Source organism: Haemorhous mexicanus, chromosome 11 (assembly GCF_027477595.1).
Source record: "Haemorhous mexicanus isolate bHaeMex1 chromosome 11, bHaeMex1.pri, whole genome shotgun sequence".
Classification (NCBI taxonomy): Eukaryota; Metazoa; Chordata; class Aves; order Passeriformes; family Fringillidae; genus Haemorhous; species Haemorhous mexicanus.
The window spans coordinates 19,694,172-19,707,424 of record NC_082351.1 but is presented as its reverse complement, the minus strand read 5'-3'; the positions used below and the strand labels follow the sequence as shown (position 1 = coordinate 19,707,424).

The following is a 13,253-nucleotide window of genomic DNA, read 5'->3' as shown; positions in this document are numbered from 1 at the left end:
TTACTCTCACTGAAGCCTCAGTGGTAATTTTCAGGAAGATCATGACTTCAAACCTGGAGTTTTGTACTAATTTTTTTTTTTTTTTGTACAGAACTGGCCCAGTGTTATGAGTAAGGATAGAAGGGTGAATCTTTCACTGCTTTTCTCCACCAAAAACACAAGCAAAACTATGCAAAGCAGCTTTGCTGTTTTCCTCAGTTTTGCAGTTTTTCTCTCCTCTCACAGGCAGAGTCCCAGAGGACTTGGTTTTACTAATTTTGACTGTTACTTATGGAAATGTAGGTGATGAGAAGACAGACATCATCTTGGTCCAGCAGGTTGCTCATATTTCCCCAACTATCACCTTCAAAATGGAATTCCATTGCCAAAAGGTACCTGTTGCCAGTAACTATTTTTATTTGACAAGCTGTTTAAGGACACATTCTCCTAATTCTTTATTCTACAGAGTCATGCACTCTTATTCAGGCTAAAGACAAGTGGAGGAGAAGTGTCCTACCTCTTTCCAGGAGATCCTTCTCCATCAGAGGGAAATGGGGGACAAATACCTTTTCTGGAATCCTAAGGGACAAGGGGTCAGGTTCAAGTCCTGTGGGTGAAGTTTCCTAGCAATGCTCCAGCAGGTTACAGCTCTGCACAGAAATCCTGTGAGAAGCCAGGTCCCAGGAACCCCATTTGCATCACCTTTTGGCTGCAGAGATTTCTGAAGTTTGTCCCTCAGAAATTAATGGCTGCCTTCCCTCCTCTCCCAAAGAAAGAGGCATTTGCAAAATGAACAATGACAACTGCTAATGCTTCTTCAAGATGCTATCAGTAAAATATCATCAAAAAGTAAACACTTTCCTATAAGTTTTAACAGTACTTAAAAAAATACCCTAAAACTCATATTGCAACAGATTAGGATGAAAGGATGTAAAAAATGTAATATATGCTTATTTAGCTAGGTGCATCACAAAAAACCCCCAATTTCATAGCACCTACACATCTGCTAGATTTGAATTATAACTACAGCCATAACCTGGACACAATCTGAAGAAATTGTTATACACAAACATCATGAGTAATACACAAACATTAGACAAAACAATTCTTCCCAGACAATTTCAGACTCCTTACTACAGACATATGTTCACATGTTCAAAGAACATTATACTTAATTTTAATGGAAATGTGTGTGTATGGAGAAAGAGAATTCAAAATTCAATTGCTGCCTTTTTGCTTCTAGATCACATACTGGACTATGACTCTACTATCCCAAATCAAGTGTTAGTTTTAGTGCTGACAACACAACACCATAACACAGATTCAATAAATAAAATTATCCTATATTTCCCTCATAAACCTGTCACACAGACCCCCTCAAAATCCTAAGCCAGCAAGTCTATTTTAAAACTGAATTTCTGACTGCGTATCATTGGTATACAACAGCAACAAGCACAACATGAGCGGTTTGTCACCAAGCTCAGCTAACTTATGTGGTAAGAATATGCTCACTGACTAAACAACAAACCTTAATAAAAAGATCCAGCAATAATGCAGAACAAACTCTACGAAACTGGTGAAAATCATATTTTCATGAAATATGTCAGCAAACGTCTCCAAAACATTTGACATTGTTTTACTCACACATTTCACGGTGCTTCAGCCTACTTGAATTTAAGCAGTGCGTGAAATTATCTCTTTTCTTATAGCTGTGCACGTTTTTCCCTGAGTAATTAGCAAGCTACATCCCCTTTGACAGAGGGACACTAACAAGCTCCCACAGTTTCCAGTGGGACAAGGAATCCAAAGCTACTAATAGTAAACAAGTCATTTAAACAAAAAAAGGATTACAAGGACTTGTTGCAAGTAGCTGGAAACTCACCCATATTTCAGATTAAGGCTTTCTGAGGAGCTCTTTTGTAAAGAGTTTTGACTCCATCTTACAAAAATATTTCATTGTTTTCCTTTAAAAACCAAAACACTGATTTGTTATCTACTAATAATTTCTTAGTATTGAAAGTAATTAAGTACTAGAAAGATGGAGAAGCGTTTTCCAAAGGGAAAATGACGGAAAACTTAGTTTTGTTACAAAACCTCCCTCCGGAGGTCGCAAAGTTGAAAGAAAACAAAAGTTATACAAACTTTTCAAAAAAGTTTTTCCATTCTTTGCTACCAGGCCAACAAAACAAGCTGCAAACTAAGCCAGAGAGCAGCTTATTTGCAAAACTTGGTCGCCGAAAACGCCTAGAACCACGTCCCTGTTAAATAAAGCGGGTTTTGGGGAGTTCCTGAGCGGAAAGGTGCGTACCTTGAGGACCTCCATGGGCACCTGGGTGGCAGGGGGCAGGCTGGTGGGGACGCTGACGTTGATGGCAGGTGTCTGACTCACGGGCACTCGCTGCTGCATGAACTGGGCTGCCTGCTGCTTCTGCTGCTGCTCCCGACGCTCCTGCTCCTGCATCTGCTCACGCATGAGCTGCTGTCGGAGCAGGATTCGTGAGGTCATGCTGGAGGAGCTTAAGGGAGGCTTGGAAGCGCCAGGATGCTCGGAATTGCTGTGGGAAGACCAGAGAAAGACAGCTCAGCTTCCACCAAGCGGGGTGGCAGCTCCGGAGGCCAGAGCTGGTGGAGTTACAGGGGAATGTGGGGCGCGATGGGTGAGGATCCGCGGCTCCACGCGAGGGGAATTCGGAGCCGACCTACTGCAGGTACTCAGCAGCCACCTTAGGCTGCCTCAACCTGACTGCAGCCAAACCATTCCCCAAACGCCAACATCCAGCTGTAAAGAGCCATTTGCGCTTTCAAATTTTATAGCAACCGCCCACAAGAAAAACAAATGCTTTTAAAGACAGTAGTAGGCACATTTATTCCTTTTTTCTTAATAATAAAGAGCTGAAGCAAGTCTAATGATTGGTATGGAGAATACTCCAGTCCAATGATCTAACTCAAAGTAAAGTAAATCTCCCTCTCCCATGAAAACACAACAAAACAGTTCACTTATTTCCTGCATAATACTACCTCAGGGTAGTCACTGCTGGCAGTGACTTTTCAGACTTAGAAAAGACTTCTACAAAAAACCTAACTCCTACCACGGGCCCACCAGCATCTACTGAGCACCATCAGATACAAAAACCAGGTAAAATAAACAACAGTAACAGCTTTATTCCAGTCATATTTTACAAAGAGGCTGCCTCAAGCCAGCACACAGCACAGCTTCACCTCCTAAGAGATATTTCTAAACCATTGGCAAGCACAACATGGACCACAGACCATGGACTACAGGGACATTTTCTAGAGCAAGTCATCCTTTTCTTAGCCTGCAGAACCAAAATCCATGGGCCATGCCATGGCAAGCCAGCAGTAACCCTCCTGGCTCTAGGAGGAAGCTGCTCTTGAAATCCCCACCTCTGGCTGCAGTGCTGATACCTGTGGGATGCTGGCAGGACACGTAAGTTTGGGAGCCAGCATCCCTTCCAGGTCTTGCTGCTTGTGCTGTGACAGCCTGAGCCAGCACTGCTGGAAGTTTTCTGGCTTTGTTTAGGACTGATGTTGAACACAGCTCAGGGCAGAAACAAAAGAAAATAAGAACCCACGCTTACTGCCCCAAGAGATCAAACTCTGCTCTTCCAGAGCACACATTCTGGGGGCAGGGAGGCAGGGGACCATCTTGCTATTTAAGACCTGTCATGTTGAAACATTCACAGAGACACTGATCCTTTTGATAAAACCAGAGAAAACCTTTGTGGTGAAACTAATGCAGCTGCGGAATAATCGTACTAATTAGCTGCTCAAGACAAGTCATTGACTGTGATACTTGTAAAAAACACTCCCTTTTCAATTAAGGGTGAAGCATTCTCACATCTAAATCCAGCAGCTTGTTTTCTGGCTGCACATCTGAACCACTTTCACATTTCTAAACCGAAGAGATGCTTTATTTCCATGACCAAGATAGTTATAGATGAGTGGTCTCCCAATTGTTTTGATTATACATTCCTACCAGGAATGTCTGAACATGCATCCTCAAAACGTTTACTTATTTATTTATGAACTATATACATGTATTGCTGAAGTGCTCATATTTTCTTTCTGCCCACTAACAACACTGTGCATCCCGCCTCAGAGACCACTGTAACACATGAGGAAAAAAAAGCCACCCAAATGCTGCATTCAGGGAAGGATTCATTCTCCTCATGTTGGAAAAAGGCCAATTTTGTACCACACTTGTCAGCATTCTCATTTGTGTGCTACTGGCAATTTTTACAGATACCTAATGTTGCAAAATTGGTAACCCAGCAGTTCCTCCCACCTTCTTTCATTTTGAACTGTTTCTCCGCCTACCAAAGCCAAGTGTGCTGGAAACCATCTCAGAAGAACCTTTCCATATACAAAAATGTTGGGGAGAGAGAGGGAGCAGGAGGGAGAAATCATTTCCACAGCATTTCGAACAGCTCCTGCCAGGGACCTCATCCTGCTCACATAATTATTTTACCTACTTGCACCAAGTGTCCTTCCTGCAGGTGATTCAGGGCTTTACTGTTGATCAAAAATTGAAAACAAAAGCTTCAAGTATTGTGTCTTTTAATGAGACAACAGCCTCAGAAAATGCTGTTCTGCCAAATTCTTCCCCAAAGGGCGAAGATGCTTCCAGCCTTTATTTCTTCTGCAATTTTGCTCAGTATTTTACATGGCAAAGAGGCAGACGAGCCCTGAACCCAGAGTGTGGACAGCCACGTGCTGCCAGACTGCAGCTACTGCCACAGCATCATGGAATTGTTTAGGTTGGAAGAGATCTCCAGGACCATCAGGTCCAACCATTAACCCAGCACTGCCAAGCCCACCACCAAACCATGTCTCCAAGTGCCACATCTACGTGTCTTTTAAATACCTCCAGCAATGGTGACTCAACCATCTCCCTGACAGGCTGTTCCAGTGCTTGGCAACTCTTTCAGTCAAGAAACTCTTTGTAATGTTCAATCTAAACTTCCTCTGGCACAACTTGGGGCCATCTCCTCTTATCCTACCCATAACTAACTGAGAAATGGAGATGGGCACCCAACCATCATGCCATCAGTGCACATGAGTTCAAATAATGCTTGTTCTGGGATAAAAGCTGCTGCACAACACCTGCCTGCCTAACCAGACGCTTCTGTCACATGCACTGGGAAGGAACATGGACAGATTTCCTGTTATTTGTTCCCAGGTGTCTGCAAAGCTCCTCCTGTGTGCACAACAGTCTCCCCACACCAGCATCCATTCCACCTGCCATGAGTGGCACTGATCAAACACGGAAAACACTTTAAAACTTTGGTACCTCTTCCTCTAGGTCTGTCCCTTGCATCACAAGGTCATTCTCCATCCAGCTTCCCCTCTGCACCATGTCTGCTCATCTCAAGCACAGAATAGAAGGAACAGATGGTTTGGGTTCCATGACCATGTACCTCCACAGAGCAAACAGGAAGGTTGTCAGAAACTCGCTTGTCCGACCAAAGCAGCAATTAAAAACTTGCTATTTCCAAAGCTTCATCCAGAGAGTTTTGAAAATGGTCATTTTTAAAGCTTCTTGACCCTTACATGCTGGTGCACAGGCAGATGTCCCGTGACCATGCTTGGTGCCATGTACCACAGAACAATCCAGAGTGGACACGTGGATCCAAAACTCCCCTACATGAACTGATTCACCCCCAGATTACGTGGAGCCAGGAGCAGAGCCCACACACAGCTAATACACGATGCAATTCAGATACTTCCTGCAAACAGTTTATGGAAACCATCTAATTGCAATAAATGAAACCGACTCATCCTTTTAATTGACACATGATTAAACCAGTTATCCATTAGCACTCTAATAAGCACAGTGCAATACAGACTGGGAGTTATTAGTTATGTGTCATGAGCCGATCCAATTAATCATGAAGTGATAAAGCTTTATTAAATAGTTTAAATTACATATCCTTTGCACAGATGCCTGGGAAATGTTAGCTACTGCATACATGAGTTATTATGCAGGTAGCCATTACATAATAAAAGGCAACTGATCACATTAAAATCAGGTTGGATTTTGTTGCCATCAACCCACAGAGAAAATAACCTTCCCAGATGTTTACTGATTATTTTATCTGTCCCCTTAGGCAAAAAGACAAACTCATCTTTCGTTGGACAGTTTTGTTTTCAGATTCTATAAATTGATCAAACAAATGCTCTGCTTCACATGCATTAGTTATGAGTTATCTGATGTACAAGCATTATTTTGCACTATCTATGCACTGATTAAGAAATTTCTCTGGAGACTTTGAACTGGGAAAAAAAAACCATAATTAACTCAACTTTGCTTTTTAACTACTTTAGAAACTTTAACTATTTCTGAATATTTTTTAAGAAAAAAATTTCTCCAAGCTAATCTTTCTTATACAAATTAGACAAAGAGCCTTCAAAGCCACTTGTTCTGGGCAGGATGGACTACCCTGCTCTTTACTGAGAAATGGCACCTAAGAGGGAGGCTGCTACTCTCCTCCCTCCATTCATGCCAACTGTTTGTTAATGGGTTAGTCCACAGAGAAATCAGCCAAGAAAAGCAGATTTAGCACCTCAAGAAATCCACTGAGCTGCACCAGATGTCAGAGGTAAGAAATAACACTGGATTTATATGCATTTGTTTATGTCTTACCATTATTCCAAACATAATTCTTCATAGAGAAAATAAAGGCATACACATTTGAGTTGTAATGTTGGCAACCTCTCATCTCCTTGCTTTAAAGATTAAGATTGTTCTATGCTAAATGGTGGATACTTAAATGCTTGACCTCCAGAAGACATTTTCAGATCACCACTCAGCTCCTAACATCACTTGCAGAAAATCACTAGAGTTCCTTCAAAATTAAAGTTGATTTGTATGAATTCTGTTTTCAATCTCTCTACCAAGCAGTAAAACCTCAAGAAACTTTTTGTTCCCTGTACTGTATATGTGGCTGAAGCAACAATGTCTGTATTAGCTTCTGACCTGCTAGCCACCAATGCTGTTTGCCTCAGAAAGAAGTGATAGAAAAATGAAGAATAGCAAAAGAAAAAAACAAATGCAAGGAGGAGCCGGATTGCATGCACCACCACCACTCCAAAAAAAAGTCTAATACAAAACACAAAAAGTCCAAAACAACAAAAAAACCCCTACATAATCCCTTTTCCCCTTCAGCCAAGGTAAGGGATTCCAACTACTACAGCATTTTCCCTGGAGCACTTTGTACTTCATTCCTAACATTTAATAATTGATTGTGGGTTACAGCGACGCTCCGCTCACCGCCAGCTGCCTGGCGCTGCTTGAAGTATCAATGCAAAAAAAAAAAAAAAAAAACAAGCCCAAGATTTGGCACCCTCCTACATCCTGACTTGCCAAGGACAAAGCAGTTACAAAAAACGGTGTGGAGACCTTTATCAGCCTTTATAATAAAGCCAGCACTACGTTTCAGGCTCCTACATGAAAGGTTTCCGCACTTGAAGGTTACATGTTTAAAGAAATAGGCTGCCTGCCCCTGCTCCATCACCGAGGGAAATGTTTTCTGTGCCTCCTAAAATGCTTTTGTATTCTGACCTGCACTGCTTGCCTTGCACCATGGGCTGCACCCACAGAACAGAACACAGCCCAGAAGGCACCCACCCATCTGCCTGGATGCACTGAGTGCACCTGGTTGGGGAGGGAAGGCAGAACCCTGCAACATCCATCCATCACTCACACCTACTACACCAAGGAGATAAGGGCTGAATTTCAAATAAAATTAATTCAGGGGACCAGCCTGCTTTGAAAAAAAAAAAAAAAATACACACCCACCCCCCTCCAAAAAAATCCAACCCCACAAACAAAAGCATTCAATCCTCAGTTAAGAAATTTTTAAGTTGTTGTACACCATGTAGTAGTTTTCCATTTTTCTTCCTGTCTTTAAAACACACCTTCACAAGTGGCTGAACATAATGCTTTCTGAACTTAATGAAAACCTCTCTCATGACCCAGGAGCACTCAGTAAATAATTATTAAGCTCTGGAGGTGGCTTTTGCATGAGGGTTGACTTAATAAAATGCCGTAAGTTGATCTGCTTGAATGCCCATTTACTTGGGGACACAGCTTGCAGTATAGCCTGGAAAGGTTGATCTTGTCCAGGTTAAGGAACAAGGTAAAATTAAGAGGTTTTATCCAGAAGCTGCAAAGGTCACAATTTTACAATCCTTTACTACTATTGCTGATAAAAGGGAGATGAACAATTGTAAACCTAAAGTATCTTCAAAGACTTCCATATTACAACAGTGATAATACACCAAGTCTTTTTACACAGAAACTGAACCTCTGTTAGCCCAAATCTGCGGTTTTGCCATCAAGTTTCAGAATAAGAGACATACATATGCATATATATTTAAAAACAGAGTCTTCCCCTCCTGAAAGTCACCATCAGGCCAGCTGCTGTGGCTCTGCAGAGGACAGTGGCCAGTCCCAAGCACAGTAATCCTCAATTCCCAGAGCACAACATCCACCACGCCAAACCAACCCCACAATCATCTGCTTACGGTGCCCCAGCAAAGCATCACTCACAGACAGAGGCTGTCAAAGGAGCAAGGCATGACCATCTGAACAGCTTCCATCTTTCCCCCCAAATTTGATGTCCAAGGGCTCGCGCTGAGCACCCCCGGGTGAAAGCCAAGCGGCGTCCGGGCCGGCTGTGTCTCCAGGGGAGGCTCCAGATAAGGACCTGGCAACTCCAATCCCCAGGGAGCAGCAGCTTCCGGCACTGCAGACCTGTGCAATCCAGCACCTACCGAGGAGAAAACAACGGGCTTGAGGTAGCACGGCCGGGGGGTACCACGAAAGAGCTCCAAAACAGCCCAGGAGTTTGGAGCCAGCATCTTGCTGCATCCTGTCTCACCTGCATGGGAGCGCCGCGCAGCCTCCTGATGGGCACCTGGATCCGCAGGGTTTGGGGTAAATTCCCGGCACCGCCGTGGGCTGAGAGGATCCCAGGGGCTGCACCACCCTCACCGCCCCGCAAGGAATGGGAGAAACCGAAGACACGGGCTGGCATCGAAAGCACTTCTCCCATTCATTAATTAAAAGGGGTGTGATCAGGCCATTAACACCATCAGTGGATAAGGGCTGTCTGTAACAGCACCGTTTTCTCACGATCTTTATCACCAAAAAGATGAAGGGAAAGGGTGGGTGCAAGACAAATTTGTTTTCTGGGATGTAACTTCTTCGCATTCAAGGTTCACCTAGGCAAACCTCCACCTAGGAACCACTGGACATGCATCTCTCAAGAGCCTGAACTACATCTGTAATGGTACAGAGTCGATGTGGCAGTGCACACACCATTTCCCCTGCTTCACCTCTGCTCAAACCGGCTGGAAAAGAACACCCAGCTACACAAATACTCCCAAAATTGTCCCATGAAGGGCTAAAGGAATTTAAAATGTAGCTGACTGCATTACCTGATATTGGTTTGATGTTTTCCTCAAACTTTCGAAGCTTCCACCACAAACTTAGAAAAAATATTAACAAAAAGTAAAAGAGGAAAAAAAGGTATGACGCAGATTTGCCTTTCACTTAAAAGTCTGACCTTGTTAAAGGTTTTTTAAACCATTTTTCAGACACCACATCTATGGGTACTTCCCTCTCTAAAGGGCTCTACACAAATCTGCAAAACAAAAAGCCAGATTGCTAAAACAACCAAAAGGTGATAAAAGAAAAGGCAAGGAGATAAGGCTCCACTAGCAATCTCTGTAGTTTTTGATTTTGTAATGCAGAATTTACCTTTTTTAATCTGGGTAAACAGCGATGATAACACTGTCGCTGACAGGAAGGTGACGTATGACCACCACACTTTTTGATACTTTACAACTACACAGTGCCCAGGTCTGGCTTCACAGCACCTTTCCATCTTATCTTGGTTTAGAAATTATCACTTCCACAGCTGGATAGCAAGTTTATTCACTGAGGCAGTTTTCAGCAGAAGATAAGGCTCAACCATGTAGTGCCCACAGCTTGTATCCATAACTCACATGCCCAGACTCCTTCCCAGCTAAAAAGCCACGGTGTCCCTCAAGGCTTTCCAGGACCAGCAGTTCCCAGCCTAAACCTTCCATTCATCCAAGGTTTTCTGCTTATTGACTCCACTATCACAGCACTATTCAGGGCCTTCCAAAGAGGATGAGGCAGCTGGAAGTCTCATCTCCTGCAGATGACATCCTTGCTCTGGCATGCTGAGCAAACAGGATCTTGAGGAGCAAAAGGGAAAGTGTTTATGGAAGATTTGCTTTAAATGATTAAGAATCCCAAACAGTCATGATGAGAACCACACAGTGAATTCTGTGCTCAGTATGTTGGAATTATCAGCACGTAGGACTTGTTCACAACATTAAAAACAACATGCAAGGGAACAAACAACCCATCACTGCAATGATTTAAACCAGTCTTGGACAGATATTATGCAAACTCTCTCTTCAGTCTCTAGCCACAGCACTAGCTGTTCATTACTGGACCTGATCAGATCAGCATATGTCTTTAGCAACTCTTCTTTCTAACAAAGCAACTCCCCAGGCTGCATAAACCAATTCCTCAGCGTCTCCATGCTTGCAACAAACTTCAATTTTAGAGTCCCTTAAGCATTGCTCATGTTTCTTCTACCATTTTACTTATTTGTGGAAAGGTTGTTGGGGCAAAGAGGATTGTGCAAGCTGAACTACTTGGGGTGGGGGCAAAAAAAGCCCTTATTCAGCAACAAGTTACTTTACCAACCGCCTGGATATTTACATTGCAATTAGATTGGCAATTGCAGGACAGATGTGCCAGACTTGCTGCCTTGGGTTTTCACAGCACAGACAGGAAGGTGGGATAAGCTCCAGCTGTCCATGTAAGGAAGCATTAGTGATGTTTACAAACTTGCTAATTGAGGCAAAGCGAAATGGAGGAGTTGCCCAACTGCAAACAACCAAAGACAGGAGGCCCTCAATTCCCTTGCTTAGGCCGCTCAATGCCCCCACAACATCCCTGACATGGGAGAATCCCAAACCAAGGCTCCTGGAGGAAGCAAACCTCCTCAGTTCACCAGGCATCCTTGCTATGCTGTCAGCAGCATCTTCAGTACAGGCACACCCAGTAAAGAGCCCTTCTGTCACCAGGTACCTCTCCCAAATCCCAAGTTTGGGGATTGCCAAAGTTGGGTACAGCTTCTGTGTGCTTACAACCTCAGAGTGTGGGGCAGGATGGCTGGGGCAGGACAGTGCAAATATTATTTGGAGGAACCTCTTCACCTGCCATCCAACAGCTGTAAATTCTCTTTTAAATTTGTCACATTTGCAGGAACTGCAGTCTTTCACAGAAATATTTGGCATTGGTTTAAAGCCTTCAGCACTGGGGAATTGCATCTCCAAGGACTATTATGGTAATTCCTCCTCTTCCCTCATCAAAATAATTCTGCATCTTGTTTCAAGCCAGAAACTGCTCATGAACATCAGAGAGGGAATGAGGAAAATAATTATTTAAACATGGGGTGACATGTAAATAAAAGAAACACCAAATGAAAACCATGGTACAGAATGAAGTCTTGTTCAAAATAAAAACATGCAAGCAACATTTATACTTCTTGATTTCACAAAGTCAAAAATATATACAAAAAGATCCACCCTAACCTATTTATAGGTCTTTTAACACCTCAAATATGGCCCTGCTAATACACAGCCTTAATTTAATTTTGCAATCACCCTTCTGCTCTGCATGTCTTGTGTTGCATCTAAAATGCACAAGCACATCTCAAAGAGGAGACATCAGGAAAAATCTTCAGAAATAACTTTATGCAACCAAATACAATATCAAAGATTAACACAGCTGGTGAGTTTCTAGAAAATGGGATCTTCTCAAGTAAAACTGTTCAGTACAGCCCATGTTTTGCACAGTTCAGTGACAACTAAGCCATGTTGTCCCCGTGACAATTGTAGCAGGAACCCCACTTCTTACTTTTCAAAATACATTACAGCCCTTGGTTTACATTTGAAAAAAGAGCAGCCAACTCCAAACTATTTACAAGCATTTCTGTCAGACCCTCCTAATCTGTTCTGCACTGCCAGAAGCACAGCACTTGAATGGCTATTTCTGTTCAAAGTTATATTTGTTGTGGAACCACTGCAAACTCCTGAATCATGTAAACAGAGGCAAGAGCCAAAAAAATTTTTCACTGGACTTGAAGTTCACATCTGCCTTAGTTACTAGGACAAAAAAATAAAGGCAGGGCTTAGCTTATAACCAATAAATCCTGCAAAGACTACAGTTAATCATGCATTCCTGCAACAGGGTTTTGTTTAATCTGGTTTACTTAGCATTTGTGACCTTGGCAAGTACCTGCTGGAGCACCCACCATTGGTGTGGAGCAGCACTTCACGCCTTCTGTTATTTTAGGCTTCAGCAGGCAACTGTACAGTGCTACATTAGTGAGCCAGGTTCATAAACATGCAGCAAAGTCACCTGGAAATGATGTGCAGCTCCAGACTTGCTGGAGCCCAGCAGCCAACTGTACTGCTCTCCCTAAAAGCAGTATTGTAGCAGCTCTCAGTCAGGACCTGCAGCTGCACTGTGGGGGCAAAGGTGCTGCTGGAACAAAGTGACCCTGCCACCTCTTCCTCTTCTTGGCTCAGAAAAGTCAGTGCTACAAACCCTGCCTTCACCTCAGCCTACTGGTGTGGAAGAAAACTTCACCTTCTCTGCACTCACCACCTTCTACTCCTCATGATCCTCCTCCAGCAGGAACAAGCCCCTATATTCCCAACATGCTGGAAACAAAAGGCAGGCCAATATTCCCAACAAGGTGGAAACCATGAAAACCCCCAAAACAACAATGAAAACCCACAGAGAAGTCTGATCCCAAGTTCCCACAGATGACATTGATCTACCACTTTGGGCAGGGACCGGTTCTGCCCAGTGGTCTTTGGCACTGAGGCACTGCAGGCAAGAGGACAAGCAGCATGTGCTTGGATAAGAATGGGACATCACAGGTAGATTAAGGAAAAAAAAAATGTTTCCTTCATAACCCACATAAAAAATCTGGATTAATCTGTAGTAGCCTTTTTTTTTCATACAAACATTATTGAATTCAGAAATTTAGTGGCTGCCTGATACTTAGTTGCCAATATATATTTAATACACTGAAAATATTTTTCCCTTCCACATTCAGGAACTGCAACTGGCTTTACAAGTATTCAGGGGAGGAAAAAAAATTTTTTTTTACAAACTCCATAACAAACAAGATGAT

The 13,253-nt window shown here is 43.0% G+C and overlaps 1 protein-coding gene across 4 annotated transcripts in view; it reads right to left on the bottom strand.

The window, feature by feature from the left end:
• Nucleotides 1-13,253, bottom strand: part of MITF (melanocyte inducing transcription factor) — a 99,431-nt gene that overhangs the window by 41,804 nt on the left and 44,374 nt on the right. For all 4 annotated transcript variants that reach the window (XM_059856799.1, XM_059856801.1, XM_059856800.1 and 1 more), the window contains one exon: nt 2,288-2,534. In XM_059856799.1, coding sequence (XP_059712782.1) covers nt 2,288-2,534 — 247 coding nt within the window. The remainder of the gene's footprint in view (nt 1-2,287; nt 2,535-13,253) is intronic.